Genomic DNA, 16,000 nt, shown 5'->3' with positions numbered 1-16,000 from the left:
CTAGGGAATACCGATGAGCTTAGTGTCAGTCTCCAGGAAACGGGAAAGAGATCGCTTCCCCCGTCCGCCTAGGGAAATCTCTAGCATTGAAAGATGGGAGAGAACACCATGCGTCAAGGAGGAAGCACTAAGAATAGGGTAGCGCCAGCACGTGCCGCACTGAGCGCGTGAAGAACCCCACCGCCCTTGTGCAGTGGCGTCTCATACCCAACGTGACCTCTGGGAGCTGTATAAAAGGCGGCTCAGCCCAGTGCTCCTCACTCGCTCACCGTCGCATCCAGACACTTCTCCCTGCAGCTCCAGAGGTAAGACATGTTCTCCTCCTCCTCTTCGTCCTCCTCCTCCTGCTGCTGCTCGTAGAGGAGAAGCTGGCACTGGGGGCCGTGGTGTCCTCCTGGGTGTGGGCACGTAGCTTGGTGTCATCTCCCAGCACCCGAGTGTTGCTCCAGGAGCAGCAGGCGTGGGGATGGGGATGGCCGGGGCAGGGAAAGGGGCAGTGAGGCAATGGCAAGGGATACTCTGGCAGCATGAGCTCCCTGCAGGTGGCCCTGGGCCCTGGGATGGGAAATGGTCTTCAGGAGAGGCTGGCAAGGCTCCTTGCATCGGCTTGGGGGACTAAGCTGCATGCAGGAGGGGCCGGAGCAAGCCCCAAGGGTGAGGCAGGGCTCAGGGTACATTCAGGTTGGGCTGGGAAGATGGAGAGAAAGAAAGAGGGCAAAGGGGAGAGCTGGAGAAAAGGTATAATGAAAGAAAGGAGGGGCTGAGGCTACGTGAGAAGTGTGCCTGGGTCTCCTATCACCAGGATGATCTCTTGCTCCTGACAGCTTTGCCGACTCCCCAGAAAGATGTGCTCCCGTGGATCCTGCCACAGTCGCGAGACCTCCTGCCACAGCTCCCGCTCCTCCTGCCATGACTCAGGGCCCTCCTGCCATTCCACCTTCCAGAGGGAACCCGTGCCCCAGTTCCCCTGCGTGACGCCATGCTGCCCCCCTGTGCAGCGCTACTGCCCCCCTGTGCAGCGCTACTGCCCCCCTGTGAAGACCTACTGCCCCCCTGTGCAGCGTTACTGCCCCCCCGTGCAGCGCTACTGCCCCCCCGTGCAGCCCTACTGCCCCCCCGTGCAGCCCTACTGCCCCCAGTACACCAAGAACATCTGCAAGCTGCCGCCAATGTACCCCAAGTACTAGCACCAGGATCCGGGCACCCAACGCCGGCTGCCTCCTCCTGCACGCCCAGACCACGCAGCACCCATCCTTACAGCTGTCCCGGGGACTCTGCCCTGCGCCTCACCGCTACCCCGCATGAAATCTGCCCCAAGGCATCCCGCAAGCAGTCTTTCTTTCCAACGATGCAGGAGATGGCACTTCCAAGTGTGCTGGGCACAGTTACCACCAGGAAGCCTTTGATGCCTCACACTTCTGTTTCAGGCTCCTCTGGATGGGGAAAACAATAAAGCTTACAATTCATGAAACCCACATTCTCTTTCCGTTTCTTTACTCACTTCCCAGGGCCTTGGAGGTCTTCTGGATTTTTCTCTCCAAGGTTCTCCTACTTGACATGGGCACTATTTTCCCTGTCCAGCAGCAACTATTCCTGGGGACATCAGGGGACAAAATAGGCTCATTAGCAGAGGAAAAAGCTCTCAGCTCACAAATCTCCATGTGCATCCCAGGGGCTGAGCAGCACAAAACTCCCCCTCCTGACACAGACCATCAGCTGCCCCACACACCTTCTTTGTCCCAGGCTCTGGAAAAAAACAACACCAAACACCACTGCCTGCAAACTCTGGCTTTGGGACACAAGCAGAGCTTGTTGCCTGGAAGGGCAGGAAGGAGTTCACAGCTGTCCGTCACTTAGGCAGTCCATGCAGCGAGGTACTCCAAGCTCAGACCCACAGCTTCGCCACGTCACTGCCTTCAACTTTTTTAATGCCTCGGAAAAAAAACAGAAGCCATGCACTCCTCCTCCCTGTGCCACCACTGCTTGTCACTGGTGTATGCTTTGGAGTGGAAAAATGGCCTAGCATGTGAATGTCAACCTCACGTTAGATCCAGGTGCACTAGCGTACAACCAATCCAACACCTGTAATCCCTTAGGATGGAGAAACCATCAGCCAATCCCTGCTGAATGCAACCCAGCCGGTACCAACACCCACATCACTCAAAAACTGCATTTCATCACTCCACGTTGCCCTTTCCTCTTGTACTCCCCTCAAAGAACGGCACGCCATCAATGGCAGCTCCACACAGTCATATTTCCCTTAGCGGGACCTGAATGTGAGAGCTCAGAAACATCGGTGAGCGGGTGTAAAACGAGGATGCCCCACTTGGGGAAGTCCTTGGAGGAGGTGGAGAGAGCGAGGGGGAATGCCAGTGGGACGCTGCAGGCTGAAGCCTGGAGGCCAGCCAGGAGAAGCCTAAGCACAGGATGGGCACCCACAGAGGGCAAGCACCGGGGTCACCGCCTGGGCACTTGCAGCCTCCTGGGGTTTCGGATCCACAGCAGAGTCACCAAATGTCCCTCAGCAATTCACGCAATCCTCCCTTACTGTACAAAGCTCAGTGCAAGTCACTGCATCGCTTCTAGCCTAAGGTATTCCTTGGGCTGTGGGACACCCGGGTTCTGGAGAGAGGGGAGGAGAGGTTCTGGGAGCAGGGAGCCAGTTAGTCGGATGGGTAACATTTCCCAAGGGGGATGAGCTGACACCTTCCTGGCTTTACACTTTACAGGCTGACTCAGGTGGGATTACAAATCCAGCCTTAATGCCCGTCGTGTTGCCAATGGGGACAGGATGAAAACCTTCCTCAAAGTTCAGCTGAAAACCTCCCTTTCTCAGAATCCTTTGCCTTCCACACTTTCCTGCTCATGAGGTCAGGTAATAAGAGGATAAGAAACAGGTGAAGGGAAAGAAAAAAGCAAAGAAAGGAAATCTGAATGGCCACAGACCCTGCACAGGTTCTCTGACCTTCAGCACCAACGAACCTTTGATAGAGGGGGAGAAAGGAGAGGGGCTCAGCCCATTCCTCTGGGAAGTGCAGGGGCAGGTGGAGAATCACAAAAAGTGTCCTTTTAGCCACAGCACGGAGCCAAGGAAATCCCAGCAGACTGCCTAGCATCGAGCCAGGGCCTGCTAATCTCATTTCCTCTTGTCGTAAAACAACGCCTCAGTTAACGTTCTGAGCTGTCTCTTGCACACAACAGTGTGCCTGCTGCAGGAGTCAGCATTGCTGAGCCATAACGACATTTCTCCCCCTGATGCAACCCTGGCTGCACATCAGCACCCTAGGGAATACCGATGAGCTTAGTGTCAGTCTCCAGGAAACGGGAAAGAGACCGCTTCCCCCGTCCGCCCAGGGAAATCTCTAGCATTGAAAGATGGGAGAGAACACCATGCGTCAAGGAGGAAGCACTAAGAATAGGGTAGCGCCAGCACGTGCCGCACTGAGCACGTGAAGAACCCCACCGCCCTTGTGCAGTGGCGTCTCATACCCAACGTGACCTTTGGGAGCTGTATAAAAGGCGGCTCAGCCCAGTGCTCCTCACTCGCTCACCGTCGCATCCAGACACTTCTCCCTGCAGCTCCAGAGGTAAGACATGTTCTCCTCCTCCTCTTCGTCCTCCTCCTCCTGCTGCTGCTCGTAGAGGAGAAGCTGGCACTGGGGGCCGTGGTGTCCTCCTGGGTGTGGGCACGTAGCTTGGTTTCATCTCCCAGCACCCGAGTGTTGCTCCAGGAGCAGCAGGCGTGGGGATGGGGATGGCCGGGGCAGGGAAAGGGGCAGTGAGGCAATGGCAAGGGATACTCTGGCAGCATGAGCTCCCTGCAGGTGGCCCTGGGCCCTGGGATGGGAAATGGTCTTCAGGAGAGGCTGGCAAGGCTCCTTGCGTCGGCTTGGGGGACTAAGCTGCATGCAGGAGGGGCCGGAGCAAGCCCCAAGGGTGAGGCAGGGCTCAGGGTACATTCAGGTTGGGCTGGGAAGATGGAGAGAAAGAAAGAGGGCAAAGGGGAGAGCTGGAGAAAAGGTATAATGAAAGAAAGGAGGGGCTGAGGCTACGTGAGAAGTGTGCCTGGGTCTCCTATCACCAGGATGATCTCTTGCTCCTGACAGCTTTGCCGACTCCCCAGAAAGATGTGCTCCCGTGGATCCTGCCACAGTCGCGAGACCTCCTGCCACAGCTCCCGCTCCTCCTGCCATGACTCAGGGCCCTCCTGCCATTCCACCTTCCAGAGGGAACCCGTGCCCCAGTTCCCCTGCGTGACGCCATGCTGCCCCCCTGTGCAGCGCTACTGCCCCCCTGTGCAGCGCTACTGCCCCCCTGTGAAGACCTACTGCCCCCCTGTGCAGCGTTACTGCCCCCCCCGTGCAGCGCTACTGCCCCCCCGTGCAGCCCTACTGCCCCCCCGTGCAGCCCTACTGCCCCCAGTACACCAAGAACATCTGCAAGCTGCCGCCAATGTACCCCAAGTACTAGCACCAGGATCCGGGCACCCAACGCCGGCTGCCTCCTCCTGCACGCCCAGACCACGCAGCACCCATCCTTACAGCTGTCCCGGGGACTCTGCCCTGCGCCTCACCGCTACCCCGCATGAAATCTGCCCCAAGGCATCCCGCAAGCAGTCTTTCTTTCCAACGATGCAGGAGATGGCACTTCCAAGTGTGCTGGGCACAGTTACCACCAGGAAGCCTTTGATGCCTCACACTTCTGTTTCAGGCTCCTCTGGATGGGGAAAACAATAAAGCTTACAATTCATGAAACCCACATCCTCTTTCCGTTTCTTTACTCACTTCCCAGGGCCTTGGAGGTCTTCTGGATTTTTCTCTCCAAGGTTCTCCTACTTGACATGGGCACTATTTTCCCTGTCCAGCAGCAACTATTCCTGGGGACATCAGGGGACAAAATAGGCTCATTAGCAGAGGAAAAAGCTCTCAGCTCACAAATCTCCATGTGCATCCCAGGGGCTGAGCAGCACAAAACTCCCCCTCCTGACACAGACCATCAGCTGCCCCACACACCTTCTTTGTCCCAGGCTCTGGAAAAAAAACAACACCAAACACCACTGCCTGCAAACTCTGGCTTTGGGACACAAGCAGAGCTTGTTGCCTGGAAGGGCAGGAAGGAGTTCACAGCTGTCCGTCACTTAGGCAGTCCATGCAGCGAGGTACTCCAAGCTCAGACCCACAGCTTCGCCACGTCACTGCCTTCAACTTTTTTAATGCCTCGGAAAAAAAACAGAAGCCATGCACTCCTCCTCCCTGTGCCACCACTGCTTGTCACTGGTGTATGCTTTGGAGTGGAAAAATGGCCTAGCATGTGAATGTCAACCTCACGTTAGATCCAGGTGCACTAGCGTACAACCAATCCAACCCCTGTAATCCCTTAGGATGGAGAAACCATCAGCCAATCCCTGCTGAATGCAACCCAGCCGGTACCAACACCCACATCACTCAAAAACTGCATTTCATCACTCCACGTTGCCCTTTCCTCTTGTACTCCCCTCAAAGAACGGCACGCCATCAATGGCAGCTCCACACAGTCATATTTCCCTTAGCGGGACCTGAATGTGAGAGCTCAGAAACATCGGTGAGCGGGTGTAAAACGAGGATGCCCCACTTGGGGAAGTCCTTGGAGGAGGTGGAGAGAGCGAGGGGGAATGCCAGTGGGACGCTGCAGGCTGAAGCCTGGAGGCCAGCCAGGAGAAGCCTAAGCACAGGATGGGCACCCACAGAGGGCAAGCACCGGGGTCACCGCCTGGGCACTTGCAGCCTCCTGGGGTTTCGGATCCACAGCAGAGTCACCAAATGTCCCTCAGCAATTCACGCAATCCTCCCTTACTGTACAAAGCTCAGTGCAAGTCACTGCATCGCTTCTAGCCTAAGGTATTCCTTGGGCTGTGGGACACCCGGGTTCTGGAGAGAGGGGAGGAGAGGTTCTGGGAGCAGGGAGCCAGTTAGTCGGATGGGTAACATTTCCCAAGGGGGATGAGCTGACACCTTCCTGGCTTTACACTTTACAGGCTGACTCAGGTGGGATTACAAATCCAGCCTTAATGCCCGTCGTGTTGCCAATGGGGACAGGATGAAAACCTTCCTCAAAGTTCAGCTGAAAACCTCCCTTTCTCAGAATCCTTTGCCTTCCACACTTTCCTGCTCATGAGGTCAGGTGATAAGAGGATAAGAAACAGGTGAAGGGAAAGAAAAAAGCAAAGAAAGGAAACCTGAATGGCCACAGACCCTGCACAGGTTCTCTGACCTTCAGCACCAACGAACCTTTGATAGAGGGGGAGAAAGGAGAGGGGCTCAGCCCATTCCTCTGGGAAGTGCAGGGGCAGGTGGAGAATCACAAAAAGTGTCCTTTTAGCCACAGCACGGAGCCAAGGAAATCCCAGCAGACTGCCTAGCATCGAGCCAGGGCCTGCTAATCTCATTTCCTCTTGTCGTAAAACAACGCCTCAGTTAACGTTCTGAGCTGTCTCTTGCACACAACAGTGTGCCTGCTGCAGGAGTCAGCATTGCTGAGCCATAACGACATTTCTCCCCCTGATGCAACCCCGGCTGCCCATCAGCACCCTAGGGAATACCGATGAGCTTAGTGTCAGTCTCCAGGAAACGGGAAAGAGATCGCTTCCCCCGTCCGCCTAGGGAAATCTCTAGCATTGAAAGATGGGAGAGAACACCATGCGTCAAGGAGGAAGCACTAAGAATAGGGTAGCGCCAGCACGTGCCGCACTGAGCGCGTGAAGAACCCCACCGCCCTTGTGCAGTGGCGTCTCATACCCAACGTGACCTTTGGGAGCTGTATAAAAGGCGGCTCAGCCCAGTGCTCCTCACTCGCTCACCGTCGCATCCAGACACTTCTCCCTGCAGCTCCAGAGGTAAGACATGTTCTCCTCCTCCTCTTCGTCCTCCTCCTCCTGCTGCTGCTCGTAGAGGAGAAGCTGGCACTGGGAGCCGTGGTGTCCTCCTGGGTGTGGGCACGTAGCTTGGTGTCATCTCCCAGCACCCGAGTGTTGCTCCAGGAGCAGCAGGCGTGGGGATGGGGATGGCCGGGGCAGGGAAAGGGGCAGTGAGGCAATGGCAAGGGATACTCTGGCAGCATGAGCTCCCTGCAGGTGGCCCTGGGCCCTGGGATGGGAAATGGTCTTCAGGAGAGGCTGGCAAGGCTCCTTGCATCGGCTTGGGGGACTAAGCTGCATGCAGGAGGGGCCGGAGCAAGCCCCAGGGGTGAGGCAGGGCTCAGGGTACATTCAGGTTGGGCTGGGAAGATGGAGAGAAAGAAAGAGGGCAAAGGGGAGAGCTGGGGAAAAGGTATAATGAAAGAAAGGAGGGACTGAGGCTACGTGAGAAGTGTGCCTGGGTCTCCTCTCACCAGGATGATCTCTTGCTCCTGACAGCTTTGCCGACTCCCCAGAAAGATGTGCTCCCGTGGATCCTGCCACAGTCGCGAGACCTCCTGCCACAGCTCCCGCTCCTCCTGCCATGACTCAGGGCCCTCCTGCCATTCCACCTTCCAGAGGGAACCCGTGCCCCAGTTCCCCTGCGTGACGCCGTGCTGCCCCCCTGTGCAGCGCTACTGCCCCCCTGTGCAGCGCTACTGCCCCCCCGTGCAGCCCTACTGCCCCCCTGTGCAGCCCTACTGCCCCCAGTACACCAAGAACATCTGCAAGCTGCCGCCAATGTACCCCAAGTACTAGCACCAGGATCCGGGCACCCAACGCCGGCTGCCTCCTCCTGCACGCCCAGACCACGCAGCACCCATCCTTACAGCTGTCCCGGGGACTCTGCCCTGCGTCTCACCGCTGCCCCGCATGAAATCTGCCCCAAGGCATCCCGCAAGCAGTCTTTCTTTCCAACGATGCAGGAGATGGCACTTCCAAGTGTGCTGGGCACAGTTACCACCAGGAAGCCTTTGATGCCTCACACTTCTGTTTCAGGCTCCTCTGGATGGGGAAAACAATAAAGCTTACAATTCATGAAACCCACATTCTCTTTCCGTTTCTTTACTCACTTCCCAGGGCCTTGGAGGTCTTCTGGATTTTTCTCTCCAAGGTTCTCCTACTTGACATGGGCACTATTTTCCCTGTCCAGCAGCAACTATTCCTGGGGACATCAGGGGACAAAATAGGCTCATTAGCAGAGGAAAAAGCTCTCAGCTCACAAATCTCCATGTGCATCCCAGGGGCTGAGCAGCACAAAACTCCCCCTCCTGACACAGACCATCAGCTGCCCCACACACCTTCTTTGTCCCAGGCTCTGGAAAAAAACAACACCAAACACCACTGCCTGCAAACTCTGGCTTTGGGACACAAGCAGAGCTTGTTGCCTGGAAGGGCAGGAAGGAGTTCACAGCTGTCCGTCACTTAGGCAGTCCATGCAGCGAGGTACTCCAAGCTCAGACCCACAGCTTCGCCACGTCACTGCCTTCAACTTTTTTAATGCCTCGGAAAAAAAACAGAAGCCATGCACTCCTCCTCCCTGTGCCACCACTGCTTGTCACTGGTGTATGCTTTGGAGTGGAAAAATGGCCTAGCATGTGAATGTCAACCTCACGTTAGATCCAGGTGCACTAGCGTACAACCAATCCAACACCTGTAATCCCTTAGGATGGAGAAACCATCAGCCAATCCCTGCTGAATGCAACCCAGCCGGTACCAACACCCACATCACTCAAAAACTGCATTTCATCACTCCACGTTGCCCTTTCCTCTTGTACTCCCCTCAAAGAACGGCACGCCATCAATGGCAGCTCCACACAGTCATATTTCCCTTAGCGGGACCTGAATGTGAGAGCTCAGAAACATCGGTGAGCGGGTGTAAAACGAGGATGCCCCACTTGGGGAAGTCCTTGGAGGAGGTGGAGAGAGCGAGGGGGAATGCCAGTGGGACGCTGCAGGCTGAAGCCTGGAGGCCAGCCAGGAGAAGCCTAAGCACAGGATGGGCACCCACAGAGGGCAAGCACCGGGGTCACCGCCTGGGCACTTGCAGCCTCCTGGGGTTTCGGATCCACAGCAGAGTCACCAAATGTCCCTCAGCAATTCACGCAATCCTCCCTTACTGTACAAAGCTCAGTGCAAGTCACTGCATCGCTTCTAGCCTAAGGTATTCCTTGGGCTGTGGGACACCCGGGTTCTGGAGAGAGGGGAGGAGAGGTTCTGGGAGCAGGGAGCCAGTTAGTCGGATGGGTAACATTTCCCAAGGGGGATGAGCTGACACCTTCCTGGCTTTACACTTTACAGGCTGACTCAGGTGGGATTACAAATCCAGCCTTAATGCCCGTCGTGTTGCCAATGGGGACAGGATGAAAACCTTCCTCAAAGTTCAGCTGAAAACCTCCCTTTCTCAGAATCCTTTGCCTTCCACACTTTCCTGCTCATGAGGTCAGGTGATAAGAGGATAAGAAACAGGTGAAGGGAAAGAAAAAAGCAAAGAAAGGAAATCTGAATGGCCACAGACCCTGCACAGGTTCTCTGACCTTCAGCACCAACGAACCTTTGATAGAGGGGGAGAAAGGAGAGGGGCTCAGCCCATTCCTCTGGGAAGTGCAGGGGCAGGTGGAGAATCACAAAAAGTGTCCTTTTAGCCACAGCACGGAGCCAAGGAAATCCCAGCAGACTGCCTAGCATCGAGCCAGGGCCTGCTAATCTCATTTCCTCTTGTCGTAAAACAACGCCTCAGTTAACGTTCTGAGCTGTCTCTTGCACACAACAGTGTGCCTGCTGCAGGAGTCAGCATTGCTGAGCCATAACGACATTTCTCCCCCTGATGCAACCCTGGCTGCACATCAGCACCCTAGGGAATACCGATGAGCTTAGTGTCAGTCTCCAGGAAACGGGAAAGAGACCGCTTCCCCCGTCCGCCCAGGGAAATCTCTAGCATTGAAAGATGGGAGAGAACACCATGCGTCAAGGAGGAAGCACTAAGAATAGGGTAGCGCCAGCACGTGCCGCACTGAGCGCGTGAAGAACCCCACCGCCCTTGTGCAGTGGCGTCTCATACCCAACGTGACCTTTGGGAGCTGTATAAAAGGCGGCTCAGCCCAGTGCTCCTCACTCGCTCACCGTCGCATCCAGACACTTCTCCCTGCAGCTCCAGAGGTAAGACATGTTCTCCTCCTCCTCTTCGTCCTCCTCCTCCTGCTGCTGCTCGTAGAGGAGAAGCTGGCACTGGGGGCCGTGGTGTCCTCCTGGGTGTGGGCACGTAGCTTGGTGTCATCTCCCAGCACCCGAGTGTTGCTCCAGGAGCAGCAGGCGTGGGGATGGGGATGGCCGGGGCAGGGAAAGGGGCAGTGAGGCAATGGCAAGGGATACTCTGGCAGCATGAGCTCCCTGCAGGTGGCCCTGGGCCCTGGGATGGGAAATGGTCTTCAGGAGAGGCTGGCAAGGCTCCTTGCGTCGGCTTGGGGGACTAAGCTGCATGCAGGAGGGGCCGGAGCAAGCCCCAAGGGTGAGGCAGGGCTCAGGGTACATTCAGGTTGGGCTGGGAAGATGGAGAGAAAGAAAGAGGGCAAAGGGGAGAGCTGGAGAAAAGGTATAATGAAAGAAAGGAGGGGCTGAGGCTACGTGAGAAGTGTGCCTGGGTCTCCTATCACCAGGATGATCTCTTGCTCCTGACAGCTTTGCCGACTCCCCAGAAAGATGTGCTCCCGTGGATCCTGCCACAGTCGCGAGACCTCCTGCCACAGCTCCCGCTCCTCCTGCCATGACTCAGGGCCCTCCTGCCATTCCACCTTCCAGAGGGAACCCGTGCCCCAGTTCCCCTGCGTGACGCCGTGCTGCCCCCCTGTGCAGCGCTACTGCCCCCCTGTGCAGCGCTACTGCCCCCCCGTGCAGCCCTACTGCCCCCCCGTGCAGCCCTACTGCCCCCCTGTGCAGCCCTACTGCCCCCAGTACACCAAGAACATCTGCAAGCTGCCGCCAATGTACCCCAAGTACTAGCACCAGGATCCGGGCACCCAACGCCGGCTGCCTCCTCCTGCACGCCCAGACCACGCAGCACCCATCCTTACAGCTGTCCCGGGGACTCTGCCCTGCGTCTCACCGCTGCCCCGCATGAAATCTGCCCCAAGGCATCCCGCAAGCAGTCTTTCTTTCCAACGATGCAGGAGATGGCACTTCCAAGTGTGCTGGGCACAGTTACCACCAGGAAGCCTTTGATGCCTCACACTTCTGTTTCAGGCTCCTCTGGATGGGGAAAACAATAAAGCTTACAATTCATGAAACCCACATTCTCTTTCCGTTTCTTTACTCACTTCCCAGGGCCTTGGAGGTCTTCTGGATTTTTCTCTCCAAGGTTCTCCTACTTGACATGGGCACTATTTTCCCTGTCCAGCAGCAACTATTCCTGGGGACATCAGGGGACAAAATAGGCTCATTAGCAGAGGAAAAAGCTCTCAGCTCACAAATCTCCATGTGCATCCCAGGGGCTGAGCAGCACAAAACTCCCCCTCCTGACACAGACCATCAGCTGCCCCACACACCTTCTTTGTCCCAGGCTCTGGAAAAAAACAACACCAAACACCACTGCCTGCAAACTCTGGCTTTGGGACACAAGCAGAGCTTGTTGCCTGGAAGGGCAGGAAGGAGTTCACAGCTGTCCGTCACTTAGGCAGTCCATGCAGCGAGGTACTCCAAGCTCAGACCCACAGCTTCGCCACGTCACTGCCTTCAACTTTTTTAATGCCTCGGAAAAAAAACAGAAGCCATGCACTCCTCCTCCCTGTGCCACCACTGCTTGTCACTGGTGTATGCTTTGGAGTGGAAAAATGGCCTAGCATGTGAATGTCAACCTCACGTTAGATCCAGGTGCACTAGCGTACAACCAATCCAACACCTGTAATCCCTTAGGATGGAGAAACCATCAGCCAATCCCTGCTGAATGCAACCCAGCCGGTACCAACACCCACATCACTCAAAAACTGCATTTCATCACTCCACGTTGCCCTTTCCTCTTGTACTCCCCTCAAAGAACGGCACGCCATCAATGGCAGCTCCACACAGTCATATTTCCCTTAGCGGGACCTGAATGTGAGAGCTCAGAAACATCGGTGAGCGGGTGTAAAACGAGGATGCCCCACTTGGGGAAGTCCTTGGAGGAGGTGGAGAGAGCGAGGGGGAATGCCAGTGGGACGCTGCAGGCTGAAGCCTGGAGGCCAGCCAGGAGAAGCCTAAGCACAGGATGGGCACCCACAGAGGGCAAGCACCGGGGTCACCGCCTGGGCACTTGCAGCCTCCTGGGGTTTCGGATCCACAGCAGAGTCACCAAATGTCCCTCAGCAATTCACGCAATCCTCCCTTACTGTACAAAGCTCAGTGCAAGTCACTGCATCGCTTCTAGCCTAAGGTATTCCTTGGGCTGTGGGACACCCGGGTTCTGGAGAGAGGGAAGGAGAGGTTCTGGGAGCAGGGAGCCAGTTAGTCGGATGGGTAACATTTCCCAAGGGGGATGAGCTGACACCTTCCTGGCTTTACACTTTACAGGCTGACTCAGGTGGGATTACAAATCCAGCCTTAATGCCCGTCGTGTTGCCAATGGGGACAGGATGAAAACCTTCCTCAAAGTTCAGCTGAAAACCTCCCTTTCTCAGAATCCTTTGCCTTCCACACTTTCCTGCTCATGAGGTCAGGTGATAAGAGGATAAGAAACAGGTGAAGGGAAAGAAAAAAGCAAAGAAAGGAAACCTGAATGGCCACAGACCCTGCACAGGTTCTCTGACCTTCAGCACCAACGAACCTTTGATAGAGGGGGAGAAAGGAGAGGGGCTCAGCCCATTCCTCTGGGAAGTGCAGGGGCAGGTGGAGAATCACAAAAAGTGTCCTTTTAGCCACAGCACGGAGCCAAGGAAATCCCAGCAGACTGCCTAGCATCGAGCCAGGGCCTGCTAATCTCATTTCCTCTTGTCGTAAAACAACGCCTCAGTTAACGTTCTGAGCTGTCTCTTGCACACAACAGTGTGCCTGCTGCAGGAGTCAGCATTGCTGAGCCATAACGACATTTCTCCCCCTGATGCAACCCCGGCTGCCCATCAGCACCCTAGGGAATACCGATGAGCTTAGTGTCAGTCTCCAGGAAACGGGAAAGAGATCGCTTCCCCCGTCCGCCTAGGGAAATCTCTAGCATTGAAAGATGGGAGAGAACACCATGCGTCAAGGAGGAAGCACTAAGAATAGGGTAGCGCCAGCACGTGCCGCACTGAGCGCGCGAAGAACCCCACCGCCCTTGTGCAGTGGCGTCTCATACCCAACGTGACCTCTGGGAGCTGTATAAAAGGCGGCTCAGCCCAGTGCTCCTCACTCGCTCACCGTCGCATCCAGACACTTCTCCCTGCAGCTCCAGAGGTAAGACATGTTCTCCTCCTCCTCTTCGTCCTCCTCCTCCTGCTGCTGCTCGTAGAGGAAAAGCTGGCACTGGGGGCCGTGGTGTCCTCCTGGGTGTGGGCACGTAGCTTGGTGTCATCTCTCAGCACCCGAGTGTTGCTCCAGGAGCAGCAGGCGTGGGGATGGGGATGGCCGGGGCAGGGAAAGGGGCAGTGAGGCAATGGCAAGGGATACTCTGGCAGCATGAGCTCCCTGCAGGTGGCCCTGGGCCCTGGGATGGGAAATGGTCTTCAGGAGAGGCTGGCAAGGCTCCTTGCATCGGCTTGGGGGACTAAGCTGCATGCAGGAGGGGCCGGAGCAAGCCCCAGGGGTGAGGCAGGGCTCAGGGTACATTCAGGTTGGGCTGGGAAGATGGAGAGAAAGAAAGAGGGCAAAGGGGAGAGCTGGGGAAAAGGTATAATGAAAGAAAGGAGGGGCTGAGGCTACGTGAGAAGTGTGCCTGGGTCTCCTCTCACCAGGATGATCTCTTGCTCCTGACAGCTTTGCCGACTCCCCAGAAAGATGTGCTCCCGTGGATCCTGCCACAGTCGCGAGACCTCCTGCCACAGCTCCCGCTCCTCCTGCCATGACTCAGGGCCCTCCTGCCATTCCACCTTCCAGAGGGAACCCGTGCCCCAGTTCCCCTGCGTGACGCCGTGCTGCCCCCCTGTGCAGCGCTACTGCCCCCCTGTGCAGCGCTACTGCCCCCCTGTGAAGACCTACTGCCCCCCTGTGCAGCGCTACTGCCCCCCCGTGCAGCCCTACTGCCCCCCTGTGCAGCCCTACTGCCCCCAGTACACCAAGAACATCTGCAAGCTGCCGCCAATGTACCCCAAGTACTAGCACCAGGATCCGGGCACCCAACGCCGGCTGCCTCCTCCTGCACGCCCAGACCACGCAGCACCCATCCTTACAGCTGTCCCGGGGACTCTGCCCTGCGCCTCACCGCTGCCCCGCATGAAATCTGCCCCAAGGCATCCCGCAAGCAGTCTTTCTTTCCAACGATGCAGGAGATGGCACTTCCAAGTGTGCTGGGCACAGTTACCACCAGGAAGCCTTTGATGCCTCACACTTCTGTTTCAGGCTCCTCTGGATGGGGAAAACAATAAAGCTTACAATTCATGAAACCCACATTCTCTTTCCGTTTCTTTACTCACTTCCCAGGGCCTTGGAGGTCTTCTGGATTTTTCTCTCCAAGGTTCTCCTACTTGACATGGGCACTATTTTCCCTGTCCAGCAGCAACTATTCCTGGGGACATCAGGGGACAAAATAGGCTCATTAGCAGAGGAAAAAGCTCTCAGCTCACAAATCTCCATGTGCATCCCAGGGGCTGAGCAGCACAAAACTCCCCCTCCTGACACAGACCATCAGCTGCCCCACACACCTTCTTTGTCCCAGGCTCTGGAAAAAAACAACACCAAACACCACTGCCTGCAAACTCTGGCTTTGGGACACAAGCAGAGCTTGTTGCCTGGAAGGGCAGGAAGGAGTTCACAGCTGTCCGTCACTTAGGCAGTCCATGCAGCGAGGTACTCCAAGCTCAGACCCACAGCTTCGCCACGTCACTGCCTTCAACTTTTTTAATGCCTCGGAAAAAAAACAGAAGCCATGCACTCCTCCTCCCTGTGCCACCACTGCTTGTCACTGGTGTATGCTTTGGAGTGGAAAAATGGCCTAGCATGTGAATGTCAACCTCACGTTAGATCCAGGTGCACTAGTGTACAACCAATCCAACACCTGTAATCCCTTAGGATGGAGAAACCATCAGCCAATCCCTGCTGAATGCAACCCAGCCGGTACCAACACCCACATCACTCAAAAACTGCATTTCATCACTCCACGTTGCCCTTTCCTCTTGTACTCCCCTCAAAGAACGGCACGCCATCAATGGCAGCTCCACACAGTCATATTTCCCTTAGCGGGACCTGAATGTGAGAGCTCAGAAACATCGGTGAGCGGGTGTAAAACGAGGATGCCCCACTTGGGGAAGTCCTTGGAGGAGGTGGAGAGAGCGAGGGGGAATGCCAGTGGGACGCTGCAGGCTGAAGCCTGGAGGCCAGCCAGGAGAAGCCTAAGCACAGGATGGGCACCCACAGAGGGCAAGCACCGGGGTCACCGCCTGGGCACTTGCAGCCTCCTGGGGTTTCGGATCCACAGCAGAGTCACCAAATGTCCCTCAGCAATTCACGCAATCCTCCCTTACTGTACAAAGCTCAGTGCAAGTCACTGCATCGCTTCTAGCCTAAGGTATTCCTTGGGCTGTGGGACACCCGGGTTCTGGAGAGAGGGAAGGAGAGGTTCTGGGAGCAGGGAGCCAGTTAGTCGGATGGGTAACATTTCCCAAGGGGGATGAGCTGACACCTTCCTGGCTTTACACTTTACAGGCTGACTCAGGTGGGATTACAAATCCAGCCTTAATGCCCGTCGTGTTGCCAATGGGGACAGGATGAAAACCTTCCTCAAAGTTCAGCTGAAAACCTCCCTTTCTCAGAATCCTTTGCCTTCCACACTTTCCTGCTCATGAGGTCAGGTGATAAGAGGATAAGAAACAGGTGAAGGGAAAGAAAAAAGCAAAGAAAGGAAACCTGAATGGCCACAGACCCTGCACAGGTTCTCTGACCTTCAGCACCAACGAACCTTTGATAGAGGGG

The 16,000-nt window shown here is 56.1% G+C and overlaps 5 protein-coding genes across 10 annotated transcripts; all 5 read left to right on the top strand.

The window, feature by feature from the left end:
• The first annotated feature begins 284 nt into the window (after positions 1-284).
• LOC118258529 (putative small proline-rich protein 5) lies at positions 285-1,187 on the top strand. Its single transcript, XM_035567388.2, has 2 exons — positions 285-305; positions 825-1,187. Exon 2 carries the CDS (start codon positions 846-848, stop codon positions 1,185-1,187), a length of 342 nt encoding a protein of 113 aa, XP_035423281.1. The 5' UTR covers positions 285-305; positions 825-845.
• A 2,283-nt stretch (positions 1,188-3,470) lies between these two features.
• LOC118258562 (putative small proline-rich protein 5) lies at positions 3,471-4,470 on the top strand. The gene is made up of 3 exons (XM_035567423.1): positions 3,471-3,587; positions 4,107-4,337; positions 4,408-4,470. The coding sequence occupies exons 2-3, from the start codon at positions 4,128-4,130 to the stop codon at positions 4,468-4,470; spliced, it is 273 nt and encodes a 90-aa protein (XP_035423316.1). The 5' UTR covers positions 3,471-3,587; positions 4,107-4,127.
• Positions 3,471-7,690, top strand: LOC118258559 (putative small proline-rich protein 5). Of its 2 annotated transcripts, none has more exons than XM_050716732.1 (2): positions 3,471-3,587; positions 7,391-7,690. In XM_050716732.1, the coding sequence occupies exon 2, from the start codon at positions 7,412-7,414 to the stop codon at positions 7,688-7,690; it is 279 nt and encodes a 92-aa protein (XP_050572689.1). In that variant the 5' UTR covers positions 3,471-3,587; positions 7,391-7,411. The 2 variants fall into 2 exon arrangements, with proteins under 2 accessions (XP_050572689.1, XP_035423313.1); XM_035567420.1 differs by lacking the exon at positions 3,471-3,587 and adding an exon at positions 6,755-6,871.
• On the top strand, positions 3,471-10,930 carry LOC118258538 (putative small proline-rich protein 5). 3 transcript variants are annotated; one of them, XM_050716731.1, is made up of 2 exons: positions 3,471-3,587; positions 10,610-10,930. In XM_050716731.1, the coding sequence occupies exon 2, from the start codon at positions 10,631-10,633 to the stop codon at positions 10,928-10,930; it is 300 nt and encodes a 99-aa protein (XP_050572688.1). In that variant the 5' UTR covers positions 3,471-3,587; positions 10,610-10,630. The 3 variants fall into 3 exon arrangements, with proteins under 3 accessions (XP_050572688.1, XP_050572687.1, XP_035423290.1); XM_050716730.1 differs by lacking the exon at positions 3,471-3,587 and adding an exon at positions 6,755-6,871; XM_035567397.1 differs by lacking the exon at positions 3,471-3,587 and adding an exon at positions 9,974-10,090.
• On the top strand, positions 3,471-14,191 carry LOC118258533 (putative small proline-rich protein 5). Of its 3 annotated transcripts, none has more exons than XM_050716729.1 (2): positions 3,471-3,587; positions 13,850-14,191. In XM_050716729.1, exon 2 carries the CDS (start codon positions 13,871-13,873, stop codon positions 14,189-14,191), a length of 321 nt encoding a protein of 106 aa, XP_050572686.1. In that variant the 5' UTR covers positions 3,471-3,587; positions 13,850-13,870. The 3 variants fall into 3 exon arrangements, with proteins under 3 accessions (XP_050572686.1, XP_050572685.1, XP_050572684.1); XM_050716728.1 differs by lacking the exon at positions 3,471-3,587 and adding an exon at positions 6,755-6,871; XM_050716727.1 differs by lacking the exon at positions 3,471-3,587 and adding an exon at positions 9,974-10,090.
• Positions 14,192-16,000: the final 1,809 nt, after the last annotated feature.

This window comes from Cygnus atratus, unplaced genomic scaffold (genome assembly GCF_013377495.2).
Source record: "Cygnus atratus isolate AKBS03 ecotype Queensland, Australia unplaced genomic scaffold, CAtr_DNAZoo_HiC_assembly HiC_scaffold_257, whole genome shotgun sequence".
In the NCBI taxonomy this organism is placed as follows: Eukaryota; Metazoa; Chordata; class Aves; order Anseriformes; family Anatidae; genus Cygnus; species Cygnus atratus.
This window is presented reverse-complemented; position numbering and strand designations above follow the sequence as displayed.

What these genes read in the sequence shown, in the direction of transcription:
- LOC118258529 (XM_035567388.2), top strand. Translation starts at nt 846, where the DNA reads ATGTGCTCCCGTGGATCCTGCCACAGTCGCGAGACCTCCTGCCACAGC.
- LOC118258562 (XM_035567423.1), top strand. Translation starts at nt 4,128, where the DNA reads ATGTGCTCCCGTGGATCCTGCCACAGTCGCGAGACCTCCTGCCACAGC. An exon ending in TGAAGACCTACTGCCCCCCT is followed by an intron (nt 4,338 to 4,407) that starts GTGCAGCGTTAC and finishes CCCCCCGTGCAG; the next exon opens with CCCTACTGCCCCCAGTACAC.
- LOC118258559 (XM_050716732.1), top strand. Translation starts at nt 7,412, where the DNA reads ATGTGCTCCCGTGGATCCTGCCACAGTCGCGAGACCTCCTGCCACAGC.
- LOC118258538 (XM_050716731.1), top strand. Translation starts at nt 10,631, where the DNA reads ATGTGCTCCCGTGGATCCTGCCACAGTCGCGAGACCTCCTGCCACAGC.
- LOC118258533 (XM_050716729.1), top strand. Translation starts at nt 13,871, where the DNA reads ATGTGCTCCCGTGGATCCTGCCACAGTCGCGAGACCTCCTGCCACAGC.